This window comes from Haliaeetus albicilla, chromosome 1, assembly GCF_947461875.1.
Source record: "Haliaeetus albicilla chromosome 1, bHalAlb1.1, whole genome shotgun sequence".
Lineage (NCBI taxonomy): Eukaryota > Metazoa > Chordata > Aves > Accipitriformes > Accipitridae > Haliaeetus > Haliaeetus albicilla.
Window position 1 is genome coordinate 85,027,415 of NC_091483.1, and position 26,503 is coordinate 85,053,917.

The 26,503-nt window shown below is 66.6% G+C and overlaps 4 protein-coding genes across 5 annotated transcripts; all 4 read left to right on the forward strand.

Annotated features, from left to right (window-relative positions):
• Positions 1-1,103: 1,103 nt before the first annotated feature.
• Positions 1,104-9,266, forward strand: CPXM1 (carboxypeptidase X, M14 family member 1). The gene is given in 15 exon segments (XM_069797691.1): positions 1,104-1,508; positions 1,510-1,568; positions 2,540-2,647; positions 3,575-3,684; positions 4,119-4,258; positions 4,336-4,420; positions 5,497-5,647; positions 5,814-5,902; positions 6,035-6,158; positions 6,376-6,572; positions 6,669-6,848; positions 7,067-7,364; positions 7,444-7,583; positions 8,168-8,270; positions 8,834-9,266. Coding segments are annotated over 15 exon segments (2,385 nt in total). The 5' UTR covers positions 1,104-1,170; the 3' UTR covers positions 9,097-9,266.
• A 1,145-nt stretch (positions 9,267-10,411) lies between these two features.
• Positions 10,412-11,833, forward strand: LOC138687975 (probable N-acetyltransferase camello). Its single transcript, XM_069797703.1, has one exon. The coding sequence runs from the start codon at positions 10,605-10,607 to the stop codon at positions 11,271-11,273; it is 669 nt and encodes a 222-aa protein (XP_069653804.1). The 5' UTR covers positions 10,412-10,604; the 3' UTR covers positions 11,274-11,833.
• Positions 11,834-12,561: 728 nt separating this feature from the next.
• LOC138687977 (N-acetyltransferase 8-like) lies at positions 12,562-15,090 on the forward strand. 2 transcript variants are annotated; one of them, XM_069797718.1, is made up of 2 exons: positions 12,562-12,709; positions 14,086-15,090. In XM_069797718.1, exon 2 carries the CDS (start codon positions 14,100-14,102, stop codon positions 14,784-14,786), a length of 687 nt encoding a protein of 228 aa, XP_069653819.1. In that variant the 5' UTR covers positions 12,562-12,709; positions 14,086-14,099; the 3' UTR covers positions 14,787-15,090. The 2 variants fall into 2 exon arrangements, with proteins under 2 accessions (XP_069653819.1, XP_069653829.1); XM_069797728.1 differs by lacking the exon at positions 12,562-12,709 and adding an exon at positions 13,422-13,441.
• A 1,336-nt stretch (positions 15,091-16,426) lies between these two features.
• On the forward strand, positions 16,427-26,174 carry VPS16 (VPS16 core subunit of CORVET and HOPS complexes). Its single transcript, XM_069797882.1, has 24 exons — positions 16,427-16,582; positions 16,864-16,952; positions 17,088-17,185; positions 17,948-18,076; positions 18,379-18,523; positions 18,590-18,705; positions 18,985-19,107; positions 20,023-20,078; positions 20,278-20,367; positions 20,997-21,091; positions 21,887-21,963; positions 22,210-22,341; positions 22,448-22,575; positions 22,994-23,029; positions 23,243-23,351; positions 23,423-23,557; positions 23,643-23,751; positions 24,002-24,099; positions 24,205-24,309; positions 24,673-24,750; positions 25,013-25,182; positions 25,324-25,420; positions 25,593-25,696; positions 26,027-26,174. Exons 1-24 carry the CDS (start codon positions 16,530-16,532, stop codon positions 26,169-26,171), a joined length of 2,517 nt encoding a protein of 838 aa, XP_069653983.1. The 5' UTR covers positions 16,427-16,529; the 3' UTR covers positions 26,172-26,174.
• Positions 26,175-26,503: the final 329 nt, after the last annotated feature.

Sequence of the window (26,503 nt, forward strand, 5' to 3'; positions counted from 1 at the left end):
GCCGGGGAGGGTTTTGCTCCCAGAACTGCTGTGTAATCAGCTCAGGCATTCTGGCAAGGGTGGTGGCGAAACCCCATGGGCAGGCATCGCTGCGGGAACAGCCCCGCAGAGCTGGGGCACATTCCGCACCAGAGACACTGGCAGTGCCAGGGGATGGTGGGCACCCACCAGCCCTTTGCCCTGTCACCCCGCAGCCCCCCAGCCACATCCTGGTGCCCCGGCACATTGCTGCATGTATGGAGGAAGGGACCATGGGTTTCCCGTGGAACCGGGGCCAGTGAGTGGCCACAACCCGGCCGGATCCATCCCCTGGGGCCTCATCCTGCTGGTGCCCAGCAGCCCCCTCCCCCGCACAGCGGTGCTGGGGGCTGCCGGCACAATCAGCCCCGGGGTGCCGGGTGGCTGGTCCCCTTCACCCCTGGGAGCAGGGTCAGACGCTGGCTGTGGTGGGACAGCGGGGACATTGGGGGGTGCTGGGGACAGTGGGAACATGGTGCAAGGGTGGTGGGGATGCTGTACAGTGCTGGGGACAGCCAGGACATGGTGGGGACACAGCGCAAGGACAGCAGGGACATGGTGGGGACATGGTGCAAGGACAGTGGGGACACTGTACAGTGCTGGGGACAGCAGGGACATGGTGGGGGCACTGTAGGGTCCTGGGGACAGTGGGGACATAGTGGGGACACTGCAGAGTCCTGGGGACAGTGGGGACATAGTGGGGACACGGTGCAAGGACCGCAGGGTAAGCAGGCTGGACGCGGTGTCCCCTGTTCAAGGGGGCTTTCAGAGCAGCTGGTCACACGGGGCGGGGGCGGACAGGGCTACCCAACACCTCCGCAGACCCCCGGGCAGCCCGGCGGGACCCCTGCCCGGCCCGGCAGAGCGGGCAGAGGCACTTTGCCTGTTGGGGTGCAGCGGCGGGCTCAGCGGGGGTGGGAGCCCACCGGGGGCCCCGGGGGTGGGAGCGTGCGTGACCGGCCCGGCTCCGCCACGGCCCCGAGCGCCGGTGTGTGTGTCGTGTACCCCCCCCCCCCGGCCCCGGGGGTCCCGGCCAGGCGGGAGCGGGCGGGGGGACGGGGGCGGAGAGAACGGCGGGGGAGGGCCGGTGCGGGCAGGGCCGGTGCGGGCAGGGCCGGGGGCCGCTCCGCTCCGCTCCGCTCCGCCGCGGCCATGCCGGGGCTGCCCCTCGCCCCGCTGCTGCTGCTGCTGCTGCTGACCCCCCCGCCGCCCCCCGCCCGGGCGGCGCCCCCCGGCAAGCCCCCCCGCCCCCGCGGGCTGGCGGCCGAGCCCGGCCGCCCCGACGCCACGGGGATGGGCACCCCCGCGGGGGCTGCGCCGGGAGGCACCGCGACCGGACCCCCCGAAGGCACCGGGGCGGCCCCCCCGAGGAGCACGGCAGCGGCGGCCCCCCCGAAGGGCACCACCGCCCGCCCCCCCCAAGGCGGCGGGGCGAGCACCTCCAAAAGCACCACGGCCGCCCCCCCGAAAGGCGCGGGGGGGGGGGGGGGCCTCCAGCCCCGGCCCCCCCGAGCGCGGGAGGCTGAAGGAGGGGGGTCCCGGGGCCAAAGGTAGGAGCCGCGGGGGGCTGGGGGGGGGGGCTGAGCTGTGAGTGTGTGCGCGCACACCCGTGTGCACGGCTCCGTGTGCCTGCGGGGGGGTGTGTGCGCGGGGGAGAGTGTGCACAAGTGTGTGTGTGTGTGCACAGTTCCGTGTGCAGGGGTGTGTGTGTGCACAAATCTGTGTGTGTGTGCTCAGCTCTGCGTGCAGGGGTATGTGTGTGCACAAATCTCTGTGTGTGTGCACAAATCTCTGTGTGTGTGCACAAATCTCTGTGTGTGTGCACGGCTCCGTGTGCAGGGCTGTGTGTGCACAAATCTGTGCGTGTGTGCTCAGCTCCGTGTGCAGGGCTGTGTGTGCACAAGTTTGGCTGTGTGCGCACAAGTTTTTGCGTGCTGTGTGTGCACGTCTCCGTGTGTAGGGGTGTGTGTGCACACGGCTGTGTGTGCACAGCTGTGTGTGTGTGCTGGGCTGCGTGCGCACAACTCTGTGTGTGCACGGCTGCATGCAGAGGAATGTGTGTGCACAAAAGTGTGTGTGGAGGGGAGTGGCTTAAAGTGTGTGTGCACGGGTGCGTGTGTGGCTGTGTGAGTGTGTGCGTGCAAGTATGGACATGCGTGTGGTTTGTGTGTGTATCTGCATCAGCGCGTGTGAGTGTGCACTCTGTGTGTGCGCGTCTGCATTTGTGCGCTCTGTGCGTGCGCGCGACTTGCATTTGTGTGTTTGTGCGGTGTGGGCACGTGTGTGTGTGTGTGTGCGTGTGCTGGGGGCCGTGCACACCTCCGGGGCTGTGCTGCAGCCTGTGTAGGGTGAGGGGGTGCCCCAGGGTGTCCCCATCAGCGTTGGGGATAGTGAAGGGGTGCGGGGTGGGTGTGTGTGCAAGAATGTGTGGGTCCCTGAGGGCCGACAGGCTGCTGCTCCGGGGTGCTGCGTGGGTGGCCCTGGACCCCACCACCCTGGGGGTCCCTTTGCCCGTCTCCAGCCCCGGCGCCTAGGAAGAAGCTGGTGCGGGTTAAAGTTGTGAAGAAGAAAGTGGTGAAGAAGAAGCCAAAGGCTCCGGCCAAGGACTCAGCTGCTCCGCAGGAGCCTCGTACGTATGCTCAGCGCCAGGGGACGGGGCACGGGGACCTGCGGGGCCACACAGGCACACACGCGTGTGCACATGCCTCCGCGCTGTGCCCACACCTCCACACCACACACGTGCACCGAGTCCAGTGTGAGCTGGGTGCTTGGTGCTGGGGTGCACACCCGCACACCTCAGCACGTGCACCCACGTATGTGGGGAATGGCCCCAGCCCTTTCCCCCCACTGGGGGGGATGCACAGCCGTCACCCTGGCTGGGCACATGCCGTCACACGCACATGGCCCCCGCACTGTCACACATGCAGACCCACAACCGGCAACGCTGTGCACGCACCCGGAGTGTGACGGCACAGAAACACCCCCTGCAAACTGTGCACACGCATGCGCGTGCACACGCGTGTGTGGACACACATCCATCCTGCAGTAGGGGAGGGGGGTTGCTGGCAGGGCTCCCCCACACACATCTGCTGTCCTCCCTGCCCCTCTGCGCGACGGGGAGGGGGGTTTGCGTGACGCAGAGTGGGGTTTGCATGACGCAGAGTGGGGTTTGCATCACACGGAGCAGGGTTTGCCTGACACGGAGCAGGATTTGCCCCGGCTGCGGTCGTGGCCGCGGCCACGGGGGCCTGGCTGCATTCCTGCGCCGGGGGCTGGAGCTTGGGGTCTCGCCCACGTGTTCGGGTCTGGCCCCGCAGAGCCTGGGAGCGGAGCCAGGGTGGGCAGCAGGCGGGGAGCCGGCGCAGGCAGGGCTGCTGCTCCTTGCCGGGTGGGCACATGTCCTGCGGCATGGCGTGACACGGCGTGGCATGGGACGTGCCAGGCATTGCCCCTGGGCTCACGGAGATGGGCAGCCCTTGGGGAGGGCCACCTGCGTGGGGGCAGCCGTGCGTGGGGGGTCTCTGAGCAAGCCCAGCCCCCTCTGCTCTGCCCCCAGAGTGCCCCCCCCTGGGGCTGGAGTCCCTGCGGGTGCTGGACTCCCAGCTCCGAGCCTCCAGCGACAAGCGCTATGGCCTGGGCGCCCACCGCGGGCGCCTCAACATCCAGGTAGGACACATGTGCGTGGAGTTTGTGCGATGTTTGGCACGTGCGTGGTGTGCGTGTGCTGTGTGCATGGTGTGTGCATGGCAAATGCAGTGTATGTATGGGGTGTGTGTGGCATATGTGTAGCAGGGGCTCTGCAGCATGGACCCTCCCATCCCACCGCGGCCGGTAGGAGCCAGGCCTGCCAGCAACACTACGTCCATCTCCATGTTGGATGGGGGGGCTCTGCCACAGCCCCTTGAAGCATCCCATTAAACCCCAGACTTGGTCCCCCGGCCAAGTAGCGCCCGTGCAGCTCAGAGCACCATCTCGGTGCCAGTGCCGTGCCACTGCCATGGGGGCACAGCAGGGCCGGGGGCACGCAGGCGGTGGGGACGTGTGCCAGGTAGGGTCCTGCGTCCCCTTCCCATCTCTGACACCCCCCACACCACCCACAGTCGGGGCTCTACGACGGGGACTTCTACGACGGTGGCTGGTGTGCAGGGCAGGAGGACACGGAGCAGTGGCTGGAGGTGGATGCCCGCCGGCTCACCAACTTCACCGGCGTCATCACGCAGGGGCTCAACTCCATCTGGACGTAAGGCGCTGGGCAGGGCCAGCCCTGGGGGGGCTGGGGGGTGCTCCAGGACCCCGCTGACCCTCTTCCCCACGCAGGTACGACTGGGTGACATCCTACAAAGTCCAGGTCAGCAATGACACACACACGTGGCAGCCGTGCCGCAACGGCACCGAGGAGGCGGTAGGTGCCTGCGGGATGCAGCCCTGGGCAGGGGCGGTGGGAGTGAGGACCTCCTGGCACCCCCAGCCCGCCCGGCTCCCCGAGCAGAGCAAGGGCACAGGGGATTAACCGTGCCAGGGGATTAATCGTGCCGGGGGGGTTAACCATGCTGGCTGGCGCTGGGCTGGGACCCGGCTCTGTTGCCTTTGGCGTCCCCACCCTTGAGCATCCTCCAGCGCTTCCCCCCACTGGGCACCAGGCACAAAGGCTGCTTGTCCCCGGCTGCTGCCCCAGCTGCCTGCCAGGCTCCCCCGGTGCCCACGCGTGAGCGCAGTGGGGGCACGGCGCTGCATGGCACGGCCGGCTGTGCCCAAAGGCGAACACGGCAGCCTGGTGCTCAGGTGCATGCCTGTGAGTGCTGTGCACGCAGGGTCACACGTGTGTGCGAGGACAGAGGGGGCGTGCAAGCACGCCGGTGTGTACACACGTGTGTGTGGGGAGGCCTGAGAAGTGGGGGCTGCTGGGGCTAGGACCTGCCAGAGCCGGCCACGCTGTTCCCATGGCCAGCCCAGGCACCAGTGCTCGGGGTCCCTGTGCCAGGGCCGTGCCGGGGCGGGTCTGGGGGGTCCCTGTGCAGGCGGCGGGTCTGGGGGTCCCTGTGCCAGGGCTGTGCCAGCGGCAAGTTTGTGGGTTTGGGATCCCTGTGCCAGGGCCGTGCCAGGGTCGGGTTTGGGGCTCCTTGTGCTCATTCCTGGGGACCGTCCTGGGACCCTCCCCTCTGGGTGCTGGGGTGATGGGTTTGGGGGGCAGAGCAGCAGCACGGGCGCCCCAGGCCCTGTGGCACTGTTGGGGCTCTGGTTCCTCTGCGGTGCCGGGCTCAGCCCTCCCCCCCCAGTCAGCCCTGTGTCTGCTCCTCATTAGGGGCTGGAGGGTGGCCAGGGGAGGCCAGGGCTGGATGTGGCTGCGGCGCCTGTAACCCTTTGGGCCCTGGTGCACAGCTCTGCTGCAGCAGTCTCCTGTCCCCACAGCCCCCAGACGGGTCCCCCCCCCGGCACAGGGACTCACAGGGGCTGCATCCATCCATCCCCCCCTCCCAGGTCTTCCCCGGGAACAAGGACCCTGAGACGCCGGTGCTCAACCTGCTGCCCTCGCCGGTGGTGGCACGTTACCTGCGCATCAACCCCCAGACCTGGTTCCAGAACGGCACTATCTGCCTGCGGGCAGAGGTCCTGGGCTGCCCGCTGCCAGGTGGGTGCCCGCTGCCTGCTGCCCCTCGCCCCGACCCACGAGTGCCTGGGATGGGCACGCTCTGCCAGGGCCGACCCCAGGGCTGGGGTCCGGATTGTTCCCACGTCCCAGGATCTGTGACTGTGTCCCCCCCTTGTCCCCTCTGTGCCCGCCTGGCTCCCTGCAGACCCGAACAACATCTACGCCTGGCAGAGCCAGCCCCTGCCCACTGACAAGCTGGATTTCCGCCATCACAACTACAAGGAGATGAGAAAGGTGCCTGCCCTGCAGCCCTGGCGTGGGCAGGGGGGGGTTCACACCCCTGCGGGCACCCCGGCATGGGGTAGGGGGTCTCTGCACCCCCGGGGTGCCTGCAGACCCTGACCTGGAGCACTGTGCCCTCTCCAGCTGATGAAGCGGGTGAATGACGAGTGCCCTGACATCACCCGCGTCTACAGCATCGGGAAGAGCTACCTTGGCCTCAAGATGTACGTCATGGAGATCTCCGACAACCCTGGGCAGCACGAAGTGGGTAGGTGCCCTGCGGCTCTGGGGCAGGGAGGGGAGGTGACAGCTGGGGTGGCCAGGGACATCCAGGCTGGTGCAGGATGGGGACGGGGTGGCCGGGGATGCCCAAGCTGGTGTGGGCAGATGGGGGACGGGGTCACCGGGGATGCCCAGGCTGGCATGGGGCATAGAGGACCGGGGCAGCCGGGGCCCCCGCTGCCACAACGCGCTGTGCCCCACAGGCGAGCCGGAGTTCCGTTACGTGGCGGGGATGCACGGCAATGAGGTGCTGGGCCGGGAGCTGCTGCTCAACCTGATGGAGTACCTGTGCCGGGAGTTTCGGCTGGGCAACCCCCGCGTGGTGCAGCTGGTCACCGAGACCCGCATCCACCTCCTGCCCTCCATGAACCCCGACGGCTACGAGACCGCCTACAAGCTGGTAGGGTCGGGCTGCCCGGCCCCGGGGTGCTGAGCACCGACCCGCCGCGGGGCGGTCCTGGTGCCAGTCCCCAGTGACCCCGTTCCCCCGGGGCAGGGCTCAGAGCTGTCGGGCTGGGCCATGGGCCGCTGGACCTACGAGGGCATCGACCTCAACCACAACTTCGCCGACCTCAACACAGCGCTGTGGGATGCTGAGGACAATGACCTGGTGCCCCACGAGTTCCCCAACCATTACATCCCCATCCCCGAGTACTACACCTTCGCCAACGCCACGGTGAGCCCGGCCCCCCGGGCACCCCGAAACCCACCCCTCCTCCTGCCCCAGTGCGCCTGGGTGATGCCCACCTGTGGACGGGCTGTGCCGGGGACAGACCCCTGGGGTCTCGGCCGTGCGCCCTAAAGAGCGGGCAATGGGAGCCTTTCCCCCAGCCCAGTGGGGGGTTCATCGCTGGGACCCGCCACGGCCCCCTCTGACATGGGGTCCCCCCCCAGGTGGCCCCCGAGACACGGGCAGTGATCGACTGGATGCAGCGGTACCCCTTCGTGCTGAGTGCCAACCTGCACGGCGGGGAGCTGGTGGTCACCTACCCCTTCGACATGACCCGCACTTACTGGAAGGCGCAGGAGCTGACCCCGACCGCCGACGATGGGGTCTTCCGCTGGCTGGCCACTGTCTACGCCACCTCCAACCTGGCCATGGCCAGTGAGGAGCGGCGACTCTGCCACTACGATGACTTCACCCGCTTCGGCAACATCATCAACGGGGCCAACTGGCACACGGTGCCTGGCAGTGAGTGGGGGGCTGGGGCAGGTGGGAGGGGTGGTGGTGGCTGGGGACCCCCCTGACACCCCCACCCCATCCTGCACAGGCATGAATGACTTCAGCTACCTGCACACTAACTGCTTCGAGATCACGGTGGAGCTCTCCTGCGACAAATTCCCGCATGCCTCCGAGCTGCCAGCCGAGTGGGAGAACAACCGGGAGTCCCTGCTGCTCTACATGGAGCAGGTCAGGGATGAGGACCCCCCCCCGGGTGACACCATGGTCCTGGGGGGCGACACACACACATGCTGTGGGGTCCCACAGTGGATGTGGGCACTGAGGGGTCGGGGTTTCAGCAGGGGCCGAGCAGATGGCAGCAGGACACAGCTCAGGGGGGGTCCTCAAACACCCCCAAAGCTCCATGTCCCCCTGCACCCCCTCCCCAGGCATGGAGCATGGGCTTGGCATGTGAGGCGTGTGTGTGACCTGCAGCACATGTGTGCTCCATGCTGGGGGGGGGGGGGGGGCATGTGCCCCATTGCACCCCACGCATGTGCAGCCCACGGGGCACCCGGGCTCATGCACACCGCATGTGGCAGGGGCGTGAGGGTTCATGCGCCTGGCATGCGTCTGCCGTCCGTAGCACGCCGGTGCAGTGGGTGTGTGCTGCCTGCCATGTGTGCCGTGGCACCGTGCCCTGCACCCCGCACTGGGGTCTGGGCATACACGGTGCCAAGTGTGGCACACACACATGTGTGTACACGTGTGTGTGTGTGCCACCTGCGCATGCACCCACCCCACTGACACCCGCTCCGGCCCATGGTCCCCAGGTGCACCGCGGGATTAAGGGAGTGGTTCGGGACAGAGACACGGAGCAGGGCATCGCCAATGCCATCATCTCTGTGGACGGCATCAACCATGACATCCGGACGGGTACGGTGGGATGGGGACAGGGATGGGGATGGAATGGGAATGGGATTTGGGGATGGGGAGGGGATGGAAGTGGGGATGGGGATGGGAATGGGATAAGGTTGGGAATAGGGATGGGGACAGGAATGTGATTGGGGAGAGCATGGAGCTGGGAATGGGGTAGGGAGGGGATGGGAATGGGGATGGGATGGGGACAGGGAAAGGAATGGGGATGGGAATAGGATGGGGATGGGGACAGGGATGGAATGGGATGGGGATGGGAACAGAAATAGGACAAGAATGAGAATGGGATGGGGACAGGAATGGGTTGGGGGATGGAGATGGGGCTGAGGTGAGGTTGGGGTTGGAGATGGGGATGGGATGGGGACAGGAATGGGTTGGGGGATGGAGATGGGGCTGAGGTGAGGTTGGGGTTGGAGATGGGGATGGGATGGGGACAGGAAAAGGATTGGGGATATGAATGGGATGAGGATGGGGCAGTGATGGGGAAGAGGACAAGGGCCCGGGCTGGGGATAGGCGTGCGGCAGCACCAACGCCCCCCACGGCACCCGCCCCACTGTCGCAGCCTTCGACGGGGACTACTGGCGGCTGCTGAACCCGGGCGAGTACGAGGTGACGGCACGGGCCGAGGGCTACGAGGCGGCCACGCAGCCCTGCCGTGTCTCCTACGAGAACGTGCCCACACCCTGCAGCTTCCACTTGGCCCGGGAACGGCGGCAGCGGCTGCGGGGGCAGCTGCCCGGGGGGGCCCGCCTGCCCCCCGACCTGGTGCTGCGGCTGCGGCGCCAGCGTCTGCGCCGCCTTCGTGCCCACCGCCGCGCGCCCTGACCGGGGGGCTGCCCCGGAGCCGCGGGCTCGGCGCGGGGGCCGGGGGCTGGAGCCCGTGCCGTCGGCGGGGCCGGGAAGGCGCGGGGGCCCGCGGGGGGCCGGATCCGGAGCAGGTGCTCCCGGCGTCGCCGCTGTGCGGGACGCCTTCCAGTAAAGTTGGCTGTGCTGCCTCTGCGTCTGCTGCTGGGCCTCTGTCAAGGGGACGGATCCTGCCCCGGTCCGGGGGTCAGTGAGGATGGGGATGGATCCTGTCCCACCCCGGGGGTCGGTGGGGTTGGGATGGGGATGGATCCTGCCCCACGTCCCAGCCTGGCCCAAGGTGTTGGTGGGGATGGGATGGGGACAGATCCTGCCCCAGCCCCGGGGGTCGGTGGGGATGGGATGGGGACGGATCCTGCCCCAGCCCCGGGGGTCGGTGGGGATGGGATGGGGACGGATCCTGCCCCAGCCCGGCCTGCGGCTTCCAGCAAGCCCCGCCCCTCGTGAGCCCCGCCCGCGCTGTGCCCCGCCCTTGCCCTGAAGGGCTATAGCGCCTCCGCAGACGGAGGCTCCGCCTCCACGCCCTGGCCCCGCCTCTTTGCTCCGCCCCGACGGCGCGCCCAGCCTGCCCCCCCACCAGGTCCAATCCACGTGACCGGCTGTCCCGCCCGCTGGCGTCACCCCGTCTCCTCCGCGGGTCAGCCCCCGCCGCCCCTCTCTGGGCTCCTATTGGTTCGTGGCGGCGGGAGGGGCGTGCCCCCGAAAGGGGCAGCGGCCAATGGGCCGCGAGTCCCGTAAGCGTCAGGCGGGCGCTGGCGGCGGCGCGGGTGCGGGCGGGGGGTGCAGGAGGAGCGGGGGGGGCGCTGGGGGGGTCCGGGGGGTTGCTGGGAGCATGGGGGTTTTGGGGGGTGCTGGGGGCATGGGGGCACTGGGGGGGGGTCTGGCGGTGCTAGGGGAATGGGGGCACTGGGGCAGTCCGGGGGGTGATGGGGGCACTGGGGGGGGGGGTCTGGGGGTGCTGGGAGCATGGGGGCCCTGGGGGGGGTTCTGGGGGGTGCTGGGGGCATGGAGGCACTGGGGTATTCCGGGGGGTGATGGGGCCATGGGTGTACTGGGAGCATGCGGGCACTGGGAGGGTCCGGGGGTACTGGGGGCATAGGGGCACTGGGGGTGGTCTGGAGGTGATGGAAGGGTCCCGGGGGGGCTGAGGGGGCCCATGGGTGCGAGGCGGGGGGAACTTACGGGGAGGTGTGTGGGGTCACTCCTGGGTGTGCTGGGGAGGTGTCCTTTGGGGGACAGGGAGGGTTAGGACAAGCCTATGGGGTGCAAGGGGGAGTCGGGGGGGGGGTGTCTGTAAGATGGGGGGGGTCCGTGAGGCTGGGGGCAGCCGGTTCCCTGCCTGCACCGGCCCGGCCCCACAGGCAGCAGGGCCTCACCAGCTCCACGGGACCCCCGAGCCTGCCCCAGCGATGGGGGTCACCTACCAGGGCTGAGCACCCCTCCCCACCATTCCCACCCTAGCACTCACCATGGTGGAGTACCGGATCCGGCCGTACCGCGAGGAAGACTATGAGGCGGTGCGGGAGGTCTTCGCCACCGGCATGAGCGAGTACGCGCCGGCGCTGTGCCTGCACGTGCTGCGGCAGCCCTGGGCGCTGCTGGCGCTGGGCTGCACCTTCTGCCTGCTGCTAGCCAGCGCCCGCTCCCTGCTGCTGCCCGTCCTGGCCCTCACCCTGCTGCTGGCCCTGGCCCGGCACCTCCTGGGCTGCGCCTGGAGCACCTACATCGACCGCTGCCTCGGGGACGACCTGCGGGACATCGGGGCCACCTACGCCGAAAGCGCCGGCGCCCAGTTCTGGGTGGCCGAGGCGGATGAGAGGGTGGTGGGCACGGTGGGCGTGCGACCGGCCGACAACGGCACCGACGGGGAGCTGGTGTTGAAAAGGATGTCGGTGCGGAAGGATTACCGGGGCCTGGGCATCGCCACGGCGCTGGGTCGCACTGTGCTGGCCTTCGCGCGGCAGCGCGGCTGCCGGGCCGTGGTGCTCAACACGCTGATGCTGCAGCACGAGGCTCGCGCCCTTTACGAGCGCCTGGGCTTCCGCCGGCACCGCCACTACGTCCTGCCCACCGCCTACGGCCGCCTGGTCAACTGCACCATCACCACCTACCGCTACGACCTGTCCGGCACACCTTGAGCCTCGCCGCAGCCCCGGGGAGGGTGGGCATCGTGCCCCGGCACTGGCACAGCCAGGCGTGCTCCCCACGTGGGGCCGAGGGGCATGGGGGGAGCCTGTGCCCAGAGCCCCGCCACACTGGCTGTGCCGCGGGCCGCTGCTCTTGACTGTGCCCACCGGACACGGTGCTGCCGCAGGGCGCTGAGTACCCCCCTGGCTCCGGCTCGTGCCTCGCCGTGGAGCCGCACGGGCATCGCTTCTCAGGGAGTGTGCCGCACGCCGGCACAGGGGTGGCATGGGGGATAGGGACTCTTATGCCATGCGCGGTGGGGGGTCTGCGGGGCGCAGAGGAGGGGCTGGGACAGCTGCTCCCACCCTGCCAGGGAGTGCCACGCTGCTCCCCACTAAGCCCTGCCCGGCTGTGCCTTGCCTGGCCCCAATACGTCCGTGTCCCCTGGGGGGCATGTGGCTGCCCGAGGGAGACCCCCTAGCCATGCCCCCCCTCATCTTGGCTGCTCCACGGTGCCTGCAGGTCAGGCGCTGCCCCTGTACAGGCTGGAGAAATAAAGGACTGTCCGCAGTGCTGGGCTGGGTCATTCTTCCCGTGCTGGCATAGGGTCCTGGGGTGGCTGCTCCAGTGGGATGTTGGGGGTCCCCAGCACCGCGAGTGTGCCCGTGGCATCCCCATGGGAAGGGTCCAGCACAGAGCTGGGGGGGACAGCAGCAAACTGGACCCACGGGGCATCACCATAAGCCCATGGGGACAACCCTCCCATGTTTTCCCCCAGACCCGCTCTGCCAGCAGGGGTCCCTGGGCAGGGGACGGTGGTCACCCGGTTGCTGGCCAGTCCTCCAGGGTGAGGACACCCGCTCCTGGGGTCTGTCTGTCCTCAAGGGCTCCTTGGACCCCGATGACCTTCACTCGAGGGATGAAAGGTGACTTGGCCATAAAACGAGCCCCAGCCCCGCTGGCAGGGAGCCCGGCAGCACCAGGCACCGCCGCTGCCTGCGGTTGAGTCCTGGCAAAGTTCCCGGTGGGTCTGAGCTGGGTGAGTTCCATGGCGCTCAGCCCCCTTGCTAAAAGGGGAGTTTGCGGCTGGGGGCTACAGCAGCCCTCGGGGGCTGGTAAAGGGATTAAATGTGCCTGCCCCCCCCCCCCCAGCCTCCAGTGAGGCTTCCCCCCACTGTGGGGGTCCAGTGCCAAAGCATCTCTCCATTTGGCAGGGATGGGGGTCGCGGGCGGTGGAGGGGGACGGGCTCTGCCCGTCCCCCTCCACCGCCCGCGACCCCCATCCCCGCACAGAAGCGCTCCCCGCCCCGTTCACTGAGCCAAGGCTGAGCGTAACCCCATAACCTTCTCAGGACTCTGTTTATGGCAGCATCCCGGCATTAGCGGGCGCAGCACTTCCCCTTCGGCGCCTGCGCTTGCCACGTCCCCAGAGCCGCCGTCAGTCCGGGTAAGGACCGAGCTGGGGGTACAGCCCGGTGCTGTCACCGGACCCCCCCACCAAAGCTGGCTGAGACACCCCCCCCCCTTCCCCAAGGGTTGCAGAACGATGGGCTGAAAGTAGCTGGCATCTTTCTGCGGCAGCGGCGGAAGCCGCCGGCACAGGCCAGCGTCAGGGCTGCAGGAAGCAAAGGCCCCCACCCCGTGCAAGGGGGGTTGCCGGACCCCCAGGGTCTGGAGAGAGGGGACCCCCCCCCCCCGTTTGCCTGGGGCACCTGCACAGCTGCGGTCCCCGGTTTAAGGAGCGGCAGAGCCGGTAGCAGCAGGCGGTGGGGGACTGGGAGTCTGCCAAGGCGGGGGGGATGCGGCGTGCCGGGACCTTGAAGTGGGGGGGCTGATGTCACACTCCCCCTTAGCTCCCAGTAACGAGGCCGCTGCAGACCCCCATGGGGTTTTTGGCAGCTCGGAGCCCCCAACCCCTTCCCTGGGGCAAGGGATGCTGTCCCTGCTGGGGGTCCCCATGCCCAGGGTGGCTCAGTCCCCCCACCCCGAGCAGGGCCACAAGCCCACTGCATATCCCAAGCAGCCCCTGGGGGTTTCTGTGCCTGTCGTTCCCCCCCCGTGTCCCTTTGCCCTCCTCCTGCCACAGCACCATGGGGCAAAGGACAGGCATGCAGGCAGCTGCCTGCCTCTGCCCAGGTTTCGTCGTGCCACGGCTCCCGGGCGGCTGGCACCGCCGCCGGTGAGTGCTGGGGTCCCAGGGCTGCTCGAGAAACGGGAGGGGCAGGCACCCCCAAATCCTCCTGGTCTTCCCTTCGTGTCCCCCCCCCAGGTCCTGCTGTCCCCTCCTGCGTGTCCCAGCCTGAACCCGCTCCCTGCAGCCCGGGGTGGGTGGGATCAATCTCTGAGGCCCCATCAAGGGGGAGACGGGACCCCCCCAGCCCACTTCACCCCTGCCTTCACAGAGACCCCCCCGTGTGGGACCGGCCCCCAGCATGGCCTCGGGAAACAGGGAAATCTGGGATGAGATGGGTGATGCTTGGAGGGGATTCATGGGATCCCCAAGGGGAAAGAGGGGTGTGGGAAGAGGAGTGGGGCAAGGGGGGGGCGAGCAGGGACCCCACAAGGGGCCAGGGTGCCCAGACGCCTGCCCCAGGCAAGGCTGGTGATGGTGATTTTTAGTGAGAAGAGGGTAATTATGCCAGCGGGGCGATGCAGACTGCAGGCTGGTGTCCCGCTGATGGGAGCTAATGCGGCTGCACCGTGCTTGGGCAGCGATTCCTGCCCATTCGCCGGCCGTGCCGTCCCAGCGATGGGGTCTGGGGATACTCTGGGGGTCCCCGTCCAAGGCAGGCACTGCCCTGACACCCCCATGCCGTGCCACAGGTTGCTGGCAGCCCATGGCGTCCTACCGCATCCGACAGTACCGGGACCAGGACTACGACGCCGTGCGGTCCCTCTTCGCCCGCGGCATCTTGGAGCACGCACCGGCCGGCTACCGCCACTTCCTGCGCTCGGCGTGGGCGCAACTGGGGCTGCTGGTCTTCTTCGTGGCGGCGCGGGTAGCTGCCGGCTACTGGGTGCTGGGGCTGGGGGCCGTGGCGCTGGTGCTGGCGGCCACCTGGCTCCTGGTCCGCTCCTTCAGCACCTCTTACGTGCGCCAGGCGCTGAGCACCGACCTCTGCGACATCACCGCCAGCTACCTGCGGGCACCCGACTCCTGCTTCTGGGTGGCGGAGGCTGGGGGGTCCGTGGTGGGCATGGTGGCCGTGGCACCGCCGCAGGATCCGGCCGAGAGAGGGGTGGCCCTGGAACTGAAGCGAATGTCGGTCAGCAAGGACTACCGGGGTCGGGGCGTCTCCAAAGCACTCTGCGGGGAGGTGCTGCGCTTTGCCCGGGCACGGGGGTACGAGGCGGTGGTCCTCTCCACCTCCATGGTGCAGGTGGCAGCCCAGCGGCTCTATGAGGGCCAGGGCTTCAAGAAGGTGGGCACCTTCAGCCCCTCGCTGCTCGGCAGCCTGCTCTGCTTCCAGATCTTCCACTACCGCTGCGACCTGCCTGGCCGCACCGCAGCCCCGCCACGCTAGGCACTGCCGCGGCACCCCGACCCCAGCATGTGAGCCACCGCCACAGCACACCCGACCCCAGCCCCGGCACGTGAGGTACTGCCGCGGCACTCCCGACAGTGGTCCTGGCACACAAGGCACCACTGCAGCATCCCCGGCCCCAGCATGCGAGGCACCGCTGCGGCACACCTGGCCCCGGCACGCTAGGCACGGCTGCGGCACCTGCATGGGGTGGGCAATGGGGGACGGAGGCTGCGCCTGGCCAGGCTGCCGGAGCCTTTCCTAGTTTTCTAGCAGTGAGAAATAAAGAGAGACCTGTGGGAAAGCCGTGTGGGGTGCGTACGTGGGTACGCGTGTTGCGTGCATGTGCGCGCAAGTCTGCGTGTTGCCTGTGCGCGGCGCGCACGTGGCCGCCGGCAGGGCTGTGCGCACGTGGCCGTGCATGCAAGCTTGCATACATGCACGTGTCTGCATGTCTGCACACCCGCGTGCGTGCATGTGTGCCCGTGCATGCCTGTGCCTCCGTGCGTGCCTGCACATGACTGCTGGCCTCCTGGTCCCCTCGCCTGGCCGTGGGGCTGTGAATAACCCGGGCAGGGATTCGGGGGCAATGCCCGCCGGATCGGCAGTGCCCGCTCTGCCGGCGGGAAGGGCCCAGGGCCGTGCCAGCGCTGTCCCAGAGGCATTCTGGGGGACACCTCTGTTGTCCCACGAGCGGGGTTCAGTATCCGGTGTGCAATAAGCCAATCTTACACGCAGAGCCGAGATATTTCTTTTATTTCATGTTTGCGCAGAGGTGGGTGCCAGGTGGTGACTCCACAGAGCTAGCCCACCACACCGAAGAACCGCAACATCTTTATCCTGTTACACCATTAGTAAAAACCTGCCTAAATTTACGCTCCTTGGTTAGTAATCACCACCCCCTCTGTTATTGGTTAGTTACATTTAAATTAGTCTTGCTTGCTGTGTAAATTGGCATGCACGCTCCTTACGGGGGGGATGGCAGGGGGCAAGTCGTCTTGCTCTGGATTTGAGTCTGTGGTCGCAATCTCCCCTGCCGCCTTTACCTCCCCCCTCCCCCAGTTCACGATTCTTGGGCAATTGCCTGGCTTTCGGTGCTTTTTGGGGCAGGATGTTCCCTTTTCATCAGTCTTTAGCTCCTTCTCCGAGGGTATAGTCCTTGGCAAAGCATGTCTTGTTTGCACAAAGTAACCCAGCTTACACGATGAAGCTAGTGTTTAATGCGACACCCTAAATCGAGCCGTGTCACTACGACCGAGGCGTTAACCAACACGCGGCTTTAATTACTCTGCACCTCGGGGGGGCAGGGGACATCTTGGGGGGGGCAAGGGGACACCATGGGGGACAGGGACATCCCGGCTGCCCAAGGGCAGGAGGACGCCCGTGCTGGGGACAGGAGGGACCAGGGACCCCCGGGATGCTGGGGGGGGTGGTGGGTGTCACCCAGGGATGGCGGCAGGGGACACCCCAGGGACAAGGGGGGACCTCGGGGCTCGGCAGCAGGCGAGCGGCCGTGCCCTCACTCAACATGGCGGCGGCGGCGGCGCCGACCCGCCGTGCCCTCACTCAAGATGGCGGCGGTTCCCCGCCCTCTCCGCCGACTTTCCCTGTGCCCTCACTCAAGATGGCGGCGGCCGAGACGGCGTCGCGACAGGGCGGGGCGGGCGGGCGGAAGCGCAGGTAGGAGCCGCGCCGCCGGTAGTGCCTGTCCCGGCCCGGCCCGGCCCCGCACGGCCCGGCACCATGGACTGTTACACGGCCAACTGGAACCCGCTGGGCGAGGAGGCCTTCTACCGGTGAGGGGGGGCCTGGGCCCGGTACCGGTATCGGTACCGGCGAGAGGCGGCCCCTCCCCGTCCCTGGGGCCGGCCAGGGGGTCCCGGGGCCGGCCGTGGGGCTGCTCGGGGGGGTCTCAGGGCTGGTCATGGGTCTTGGGGCTGGCCGGGGGGGTCCCGGGGCGGCCATGGGTTTTGGGGCTGGCTGGGGGGGTCCCGGGGCCGGCTGGGGGGTGGGCGCTGTCCCTAGTCCCCCATCCCTCGGTCTGCCGCCTGTCCATCCGTCCGTCCGTCGCTTTCAGTAAGTTCGAGCTGTACACCATGGAGTGGAGCCTGAAGGAGGACCTGCGGGACTGCCTGGTGGCGGCCGCCCCATATGGAGGGCCCATAGGTAAGGGCTGGGACCCCCGGGACGCCACGCTGGGGCAGAAGCCCCCCAGGCACGCGGGGCAGGGGTTGTCCTGCACCCCCGGCAGTGACGGCAGAGGGGCCGCAGCTCAGACAGACTGTCCCATCCCTCCCACAGCTCTGCTGAAGAACAACGCCCGGAAGGAGAAATCCCCTGGCGTCCGCCCGCTGCTGGAGATCTACTCGGCCTCGGGGCTTCTCCTGGCCAGCATCCCGGTGAGCTGGCCCGGGGTTGGCCACCCCCTCCTTTAAGCTGTGTTCTGGGTGCTCCTTGGAGATCTGTGATGTGCCAGGGAGCTTAGGCAGTCCTAGCTGCCCCTTGGAGAACGCCAGAGGCTGTAGCGCTCTGCCCCTCGCAGCGATAAGCCCACGGGCAGGAGGACCGTGGAAGGGCTCACCGGTGGCACCAAAGGCTGGGTTACCAGCTGGGTGTTGTAGGTGAATCACTGGCTGCGAGACTGGCAGTCACCTCTGCCTGTGCCACTCGCTTGCGTGCCCTTGGGCAGCTTCTCTGATCTGTCTGTGGGGAAGCTGGATGCTACGACGTGTCCTCAACACCTTAAGCTCTCTGGGGCAATGGCTCTGTGCAGCTCCTGCAGCCCCCTGAAAGCTTTGGAGAAGCTGCTCAGAAGTGGTGGTGTGTGTAGGGGGTGGAGCAGGGGAGCTGTAGGGAGAAGGAGGCTGCCCAGCCCTGGCAGAAGAGGACAGGGTGGGGACAGGAGCCGCAGGGTTGGTGCCACAGGAACATCCTCCCTTCCCTGCTGTTTGGGGCTGGGGCAGACGCAGGGCAGTGAGGACATGGAGGGATGGGGAAAGCTGCCACAACCACAGGGCCTTGCAGAACCAGGGGCGTCAGACCTCTGGATGCCCAACCATGGCCGTTGGCTTCACATATGTCTCCTGGAGGGACATCTCTGGGGCTGGGCTGGCTGGGAGACGAGCAGCCCTGTGGTACGCTCACGTGTCTCCTGCCCACAGTGGAAGAGCGGCCAGCTGGTGCAGCTGGGCTGGACGGCCAGCGAGGACCTGCTGTGCATCCAGGAGGATGGCACCGTTCTCGTCTACAACCTCTTCTGCGAGTTCAAGCGCCACTTCAGCATGGGCAATGTGAGTGGGGCAGGACAGGGAGCTCAAGAGATGCCCGGGGTTGGGTTTGTGCAACGAAGTGAAATGCTGCACGGCTTCCCTGAGTGCTCCCCCAGCCCCACGAGGCACAGCGGGGCTCCTGGGGCCAGAATGATCCCCTCTTCACTGCAGGAGCAAGGCCTGTCTGAGCTGGAACATGTACCAGCAGTGCAGCACAGGGCTGGGCTCACTCCTCCCTGGGGTGGTTTTGTTCCCAGAGCAGCGGCAGCATGGTGCTGAGCCCCGGCTGCTCTGGCCTGGGCCCAGCTCTCTCTCTGGTGCAGGAGGTGCTGCAGAACCATGTGCTGGAGGCGAAGGTCTTCCACACGGAGTACGGCACTGGCGTGGCCATCCTCACCGGTGCGCACCGTTTCTCCCTGACCACCAACATTGACGACCTGAAGCTGCGCAGGATGCCCGAGGTTCCTGGTGCGTCCCTTCCCCGCTGCCCCCCGCCTCGGCCGGGTGCGGGGGCCTGATGCTGGTTCCCGGCAGGTCTGCAGAAGCCGCCCTCCTGTTGGGCCGTGCTGTCCCAGGACAGAGTCACCATCATCCTGCTGGCAGTCGGACAGGACCTCTACCTCCTGGACAACACCTCCTGCTCTGTGGTGGTGAGTGAGCCGCGGCAGGTGTCCGTGGGGAGCAGGGTGGTCTGCAGCCCCCTGCACTTCCTGGCAGGTCCTTCCTCCTGCTGTCCCACGGGTGGATGTGTACAGCAGGGACATCTGGCCGCATCCTGCCCAGGGGCAAAGGGGTGAGGGTTGGGCAGGCGCAGGGTGGGAAGGGACACCCCCGCTCTGACCAGTCCTCAGCACCTTACGCAGCATTGGTGCTGATGTGCGGCACGTCCTGTGTCCCCAAGTGTGACCCTCATTCTTTCCCTGTCCCAGACCCCTCCTGGCATGAGCCCCTCCGCCGGTGCTTATCTGCAGATGGCTGTGTCCTTCAACTACCGCTGCCTGGCACTCTTCACCGATACTGGCTACATCTGGATGGGGTTGGCCACACTGAAGGTGAGCGTCTCCCTTCCCTCCTTGTCCTGGGGCATTAGGGTGTCAGCCCACCCCTCCTCTCCCAGTCTGGCAGACAGATCCAGCAGTGTGGGGCGTCAAAGCAAGTTTCCTCGGGGTCCCCATGGACTTGGGGCTGCAGGTCAGGCTCGCTGCCATCCGCAGGCGTCTGCACTCCTGCCATCAGGAGATCCACCCTGTTTTATTCTTTACCTGATTTTATCCCTTACTCCCACTTCTTCTATTTCTGCACCCATCTTTTTGCTGGCCTTGCACCTCCCTTTCTCTGTCCAAACTCCCCCCAGATCAACAGCCCACCACTAATTACTTTTTCTCCGGTGGTCACAGTTCTGCTACATCCATACCCAAACTTACTGGACCTAGTACCATTTTCTGGGCAATCTGATACTTATCATCACTGCAGGTGTGGTCACTTCGGCATAGGGCCCTTGCTTGAGAGTCACGATTCCGCCTTGCAAATTCCCCCACGCTGTGGGGCTCATGCTGGTGAGGTGCTGTTTGCTTTCCATGTCCTCCGAGACCAATCCTTCTCCTTTTGCCATTGTTCGCTTACCAGACCTCAGTTGAGCATGAGCAATTTTTTGCTCTATGTGTAGGCAGGCTGTGGGCTGCAGCAATGGAGGAATGTTTTTCACGTTTGGTTTAAGCGCTCGTGCAGCATCCTCGCCCTTCAGCTGCATCAGCTGCAGCCCTGGCTGCCTCCAGCACTAGAGACAGGGCTGGGTGCTCCTGCAGGACCTGCTCACAGTGCAGCACCCATGCTCCTGGTGCCCATCGCAGCCTGGGCTGTGCTGTTCGCCCCCCTGGCATCTCCCCTCAGCACATGGCCCTCGTGCATGCGTGATGCCACCTGTCCCTGCACTGCCATCCCCCTGACCCAGCTCTCTCCCGCCGCAGGAGAAGCTCTGCGAGTTCAACAGCAGCATCCGATCTCCGCCCAAGCAGATGGTTTGGTGAGTGGTCTCCCCGCTGGCCTCCTTTACCTCTGGCTGTGCCCACCCATGCTCCTCCGGTACCCCGAGCCTTTGCAGGGGTCCACTTGGCTCTGCGGCCACCCTCTACCTCCCTGGGGCGAGCAAGACCCTCTCACGTCCCCACTCCAGGCATGGGGGGCTGCAGCGGTGCTGGGGTTAAGCCAGGGCTCCCTGGCAGGTGCATGCGTCCCCAGAGCCGGCAGCGTGCCGTGGTGGTGGCCTGGGACCGGCAGCTGATGGTGGTGGGGAACTCCACGGAGTGCATCCGGTATCCTTTGGGGAAGAGGGACCTGCATCGTTTCCAAAGGCCAGCCCAAATTGCGGGCCTCCGTGAGCCCTCCTTGGGTCACTGCCATCTCTGTCATGGACACTGGTGTCCCTGGAGGCCCCCTCGGTGTCAGCAGCCCCCCAGGATGGTCAGAGGAGATTGACCTTGTTCTCTCCTCTGCAGTTCTGCCACGATCTCCCCTGCCCCACCACAGCCAGTCTGGTCCTGTACAGCAGCGAAAGCCCCTCCTGTCTGCCCCCCCCAGCCTCTGTTCCCTTTCTCCGAGCCTCCCTGCTGAGGGGAATCTGCTCCCCCTCGGCTCTGAGAGCAGAGCCGGAGCTGGGAGCCACCAAATCCCCCGTGGCTGGGAGCGTTGGTCCTGCCGAGGTCCAGTCTTGATTCCCCGAGGGCAAAGGCTGTCATGGGTGGGGGGATTCTTGTCCCTCAGAAGTGCTGATCCCATGCCCCGCTGCCTCTCCATGGAAAGGGGGTTCGTGAGCCACAGCCCCATGGGGATGGGGGCTCTGGGGGGTCATTCCATGGCATTGCTGGGGCTGGACTGGCCCTCGGCAGGGTTGGGCTGCACCCAGAGCCGCTTTCCTCCTGCGAGGCCTTAGCGGGGAGCGCAGATTTGTCCTGGATGAGGACTCCTACCTGGTGCCTGAGCTGGATGGGGTCCGGATCTTGTCTCGCACCTCCCACGAGTTCCTGCACGAGATTCCAGGTGAGATGGCACCGAACGGCGAGGCTGAGTGGGAACCCTTGTGACTGGGCAGACAGGTCTCTCCTGCACTGCTCGGCGGCCAGGATGCGGCCGGTGACTGTGGCCAGCTCTGAGTGGGGGGGTCCAGCCTGCCCAGCCCTTTCTGGAGGCTCAGGAGGTGCTGAAAGCCCCACGGCAGAGTAGAGCCATGCCCTGAGCCCCACCAGCCATCCATTGCAGGGCTCTGAACCCAGTCCCTCGCCTGGCCCTGGGTTCCTTCCTTCCCCAGCACCGTGCCAGTTCTGGTCCCCTCTTTTGCCAGCTCTGTCGAGCCCCTGTGTCCTGAGCAGGGCCCTGCAGGCTGCCACCTCCCCCTCCTGCTGCCAGAAGCCCTGGGCTTTGAGCTGAGGCCTGGCACAACTCAGCACTCTGTTGCTCACCTCCTGCACCGCTGCCACCCTTGTGCTTCCAGAGCGGAGGTGCCCGGGAACTGCTGTGGCTCTGGTGGGGATAGTAGCTCTTCAGGATCTTGTGTGTCCTGGCAGCTGCTTCTGTCTTTTGGACCCTTGGGTTGGTGTTTACTGAGGGCTGGAAGAGCAGCCCTGAGCTGTCCATTGCTGCGGCTCTGCCCAGCTCCTCGGGCTGGCGGCGGCCATGCTACCATCCCAACGAAGGACAGTGCTGGCATGGGCCTTCCTGGGGTCCTGAGCTGCAGGCAGAGGTGGTGGGGGAGCAGGGTGCAGTGGGTGCAGGTGACACTCCTGGGCTGAGGCATCCTCTCACATGTTTTTTTTCCCCCCCATCCCATATCTGCAGAGGCCAGCCAGGAGATCTTCAAGATCGCCTCCATGGCCCCAGGGGCACTTCTGCTGGAGGCACAGAAGGAGTACGAGGTACGGCCCGCTGCCCCGCTCCGGGTCCTGCCTGCCCCGAGGAGGTTGGGGTGGCTCCAGTGCAAACTGCTGCCAGTGTTATCCCATGGTGATGGGAAGGGGGAGATCCCAGAGGTCCCTGCCAGGGCCACGGTGCCAGGGCGAGGGCTCCCTTGGCCCCCGGTGCCAGGGGTGCTGGGGCTCCCAGAGCTCACCCTGACAAGTGAACAGCCTGAAACTCACCCCATGGGCCATGCTCCCCTGCAGAAGGAGAGCCAGAAGGCAGATGAATACCTGCGGGAGATCAAGGACCAGAAGCTGCTCCCGGAGGCGGTGAGCCAGTGTATAGAGGCAGCCGGCTACGAGCATGAGCCAGACACCCAGAAGTCGCTGCTGAGGGTGAGTGAGGTGAAGGGAGGCTTTTGGCTGCGGCTGAAGACATCTCTCTCCCGGGTTGCGGTCGCACTGTGGCCGACACAGCCCCAGCACTGGATGCCTCTTGCAGGCAGCCTCCTTTGGGAAGTGCTTCATCGACAAGTTCCCCGCAGAGAGCTTCGTGCACATGTGCCAGGACCTGCGGGTGCTCAATGCCATCCGGGACTACCAGATCGGCATCCCCCTCACCTTCACCCAGTATCCTCTGTGGGATGGTGCATGAGTGATGACCCTGGGGCGGGTGCAGGATCTGGCCCAAGCAGGGTCAGTGCTGTTTGGGGCTCCAGGCCCTGCTGGGGTGGCCACCTCATAAGTGGAGTGAGACAGGGTGGAGAAAGCTGCAGAGCTGCTTAGCTGCCATCCCTGCGGTGTTCGGGCACCAGCTGTGCCCTGGGCCCCATGGCAGGGGTGTCTAGCTGAGACCTCTGTTCCTGACACCCTGCAGAGCTGTCTTGTGGTGCTTGCAGAGCTGAGCTGGCCCTTCGGCCATATGTGCCAGGTCTGGCCCAGGCGTGCCAGGCAGGGATGCTGCCAGGAGAGGGGCAGGTGCCCAGCACGCGTTGCCTGCGCTCTGTGGGGTTTTGCAGTCCAAGATGTCCCTTGACTGTCTCCACAGATACAAGCGACTCACCATTGAGGTCCTGCTGGACAGGTAAGGGTCCCTGCGAGCTGGGCACAACTCCAGGCAGCCGGGGCCGAGGCAGTGTCTGGCCACGCTGCAGTCCCCATCCCCACGGTCCCCATCCCCCTGACTGGGTGCTGAGCAGGCTCCGAGTGCTCGGGACCTCCTGCGAGGCTGGCCGAGCTGCTTGACTCCTTGGACCCCTGTGGGGTCGTGCCACTGACCCCCCGTATGCCACACCAGGCTGGTCCTGCGGCGGCTCTACCCGCTGGCCATCAGGATCTGCGAGTACCTGCGCCTCTCGGAGATCCAGGGCGTCAGCCGCATCCTGGCCCACTGGGCCTGCTACAAGGTAAGGAGGCAGCTCGGAGGGCTCTGCCCATCTGGGAATTTGCGGAGATGTCTCTGCTTGTGCCCTTCTAGGTGCAGCAGAAGGACAAGTCTGACGAGGAGGTGGCCCACGCCATCAACCAGAAGCTGGGCGATACGCCGGGCATCTCCTACTCTGAGATCGCCGCCCGGGCTTATGACTGTGGCAGGACGGACCTGGCCATCAAGGTCTCTTGGCTGGGGCTGTGGCAGGTCCGGCTGGGCAGTCGTGGTGGTGGTGACCGTGCACTGACAACCCCTCTGCCACTTGCAGCTGCTGGAGTATGAGCCGCGCTCCGGGGAGCAGGTCCCGCTGCTGCTCAAGATGAAGCGGAGCAAGCTGGCCCTCAGCAAAGCCATTGAGAGCGGGGACACCGACCTGGGTAAGGGTCAGGGCTGGGTGGACGAGGGGGAGGGATTTGGGATCCGGGGGAGCCTGTTCATAGCTTTGTGTCTTGTGGGATGAGGGTGGCAGGAGCTTGAGCCCTGCGGGGCAGTGCTCGCCCTTGGCACGGGGCTCTGCCCTACGCCGGGACATACCCTCACTCCCCTCCCAGTGCTGCTCCCTGGGGCTGGCCGTGTTGGGGGGCAGGAATCCATCCTCCCCCTCCTGAACCGTGCTGTCTGCCCCAGTCTACACCGTTGTGCTCCTCCTGAAGAATGAGCTGAATCGCGGCACCTTCTTCATGACGCTGCAGAACCAGCCGGTAGCCCTGAGCCTGTACCGCCAGGTAGGGACTGCCACCACACACCTGGACCCCGGGAGCCACTGTGGTGCAATGGGTGCTGCTCCCCATCCCCACATGCCCTGACTTTCCCGCCCCATCACTCCCTAGTTCTGCAAACACCAGGAGCGGGAGACGCTGAAGGACCTGTATAACCAGGACGACAATCACCAGGAGCTCGGCAACTTCCATGTCCACTCCAGCTACTCGGAGAAGGTCTGTGCCCGGCGGTGGCAGGAGGAGTGGGGAGGAAGGGCTGCTGGGCTCCGAGCTGGCTTCTCCTCACCCAGCGAGCCACTTGGCCATCATCCCCTTGGGGCTCTGTGCTAGCAGACACCCAGCCCATCTTGTGTGTGCCAGGAGGTCAAGATCTCACCCAGGGCTAGGCAGGGCCCAGACCTCTGCTTGTCTCTGGGGATCAAAGCAAAGCAGCGCAGAGCCAGAGCTTCGCTTTGGCTGTGTCTTGGCCCCAGACACCCCTCCTGCCCCAGCTGGGGGGGCTCTGAGGGTGCTGCCCCATCCCCGCAGTGTGGCATCTGTGCTGGCAGGAGGTGAAGGGGCCGTGCTCTCTATCCTCAGCGCATCGAAGGGCGAGTAGGAGCTCTGCAGAATGCCCTGGATGAGTACTACAAAGCCAAGAACGAGTTTGCTGCCAAGGTGAGCGTAGCCAGGGCCGGGGGGGTGCTCCGGGGGGGGGCCCTGCTCTCCTGGGGCTGGGCAGGAGCAGAGCTGGGCATTGCTGGCCAGCACAGGGCTTTGGCTGGGCCACCTCCGCTCGACGTGGCACCGCAGGTCCCCCCACCTTGCTCTGTGGCCAAGGTGGGGTGGGCTGCTGCCATTGCTTGCTGGGGCAGGGACCCGCTGGGCCCCATGAGCAGAGCTGGGACAGGGACCCCTTAGGCTGGTGCTTGTTCCCCAGGCCACAGAGGATCAGATCAAGCTCCTGCGGCTCCAGCGACACCTCCAGGAGGACTTTGACAAGCCCTATCTCGACCTCTCGCTGCACGACACCGTCTCCAACCTCATCCTGGATGGCCACCACAAGCGAGCTGAGCAGCTTTACCGGGAGTTCAAGATCCCTGACAAGAGGTTGGTCCCAGGGTGGGGCGGGGGGGGCTCCTCTGTGCAGCCCTAGGGGCTCACGCAGGGCAGGAGCTGTGCTGTGGGGCTGGGATCAGGGGGCTGTGGGGTGCTAGCAGCTAGAGGAGCTGGCTTGACCTGTGTCCCCAGGTACTGGTGGCTGAAGATCAGCGCCCTGGCCAACCGTGGCGACTGGGAGGAGATGGAGAAGTTCTCCAAGAGCAAGAAGTCACCTATTGGGTACCTGGTAAGAGATTTCCCTGCTCGGGGCGGGGGGGGGCCAGCCCTGCCCCATGGGTGGCTGTGGGGCTGGGCCATGCTGTGGAGCAGCCTGAGAAGGCTGGTGTGGGGCAAGGGGGGCCGGGAGGGCCCAGCAGCCAGCTCCCCCCACCTTCCCACCCCATTCCTCTCTGCTTCAGCCCTTCGTGGAGATCTCGGTGAAGCACCACAACCGCTACGAGGCCAAGAAGTACGCGCCCCGCGTGACCCCTGAGCAGCGCGTCAAGGCCTTCGTCCTGGTGGGGTGCGTCTGCTCTCCCCCAACCCGGGCCAGGGGGGGAAATGGGGGTGGCGGGGAGGCCAGTTTGGGGGTGCTTGGGGCAGGGTCAAAGCCTGCAGGAGCAGCTAGTTCCTCATGTAGCATCGCTGGGGTCTTGGGGGGCCTCAGGGCAATGAGACCCCCCAGGAGCATATGGGGGGGGGCACCCCGAGCCTCGTTCTCTAGCTGCTGAGGGCTGTGTGGGGTGCCTGCCCTTGCTGGGGCTGGTGTCTCCAAGAGGGGGGGGGAACGGTGGCTGGGGCTGCTGCCCCCCTCCTGTCCCCCACCACCCCCAGCTCCCCCGCTCTGCCACAGGGACCTGGACCAGGCGGCCGATGCCGCCATCGAGCACAAGAACGAGACGGAGATGAATTTTGTCCTGTCCAAGTGCACCGCCAGCACTGACGCCGCCGTGGCGGAGAAGCTGAACCGAGCCCGAGCCCAGCTCCTGAAGAAGTGAGCCCCTTGCCCACCACACGCTCCGGGGCGGGGGTGGCTCCAGCCCCCCTGTCCTGCCACTGGAGCCGCTGTCCTGTCCCCCCCATGCCTCCCCCTTGCTGCGGGGGGGTCCGTGGACGAGGGCAGGGTGACAGAAGGGTGTCCATGTCCTGCGCCAGGGCTGGGGTCACCCTCGCAGTGTCCCCCTCGCAGCGGCTACGAGGCCGGGGTCTTCCTTGCTGGTCGCAAAACACAGCAGGATGCCACCCCCCCCCAGTGCCTGCGCAGCTCCCTCTTGCCGTGTAGCCCCCTCCCTTCTTGTTCAGTAAAGAGAAGAGTTCGCTGTCCTGTCTC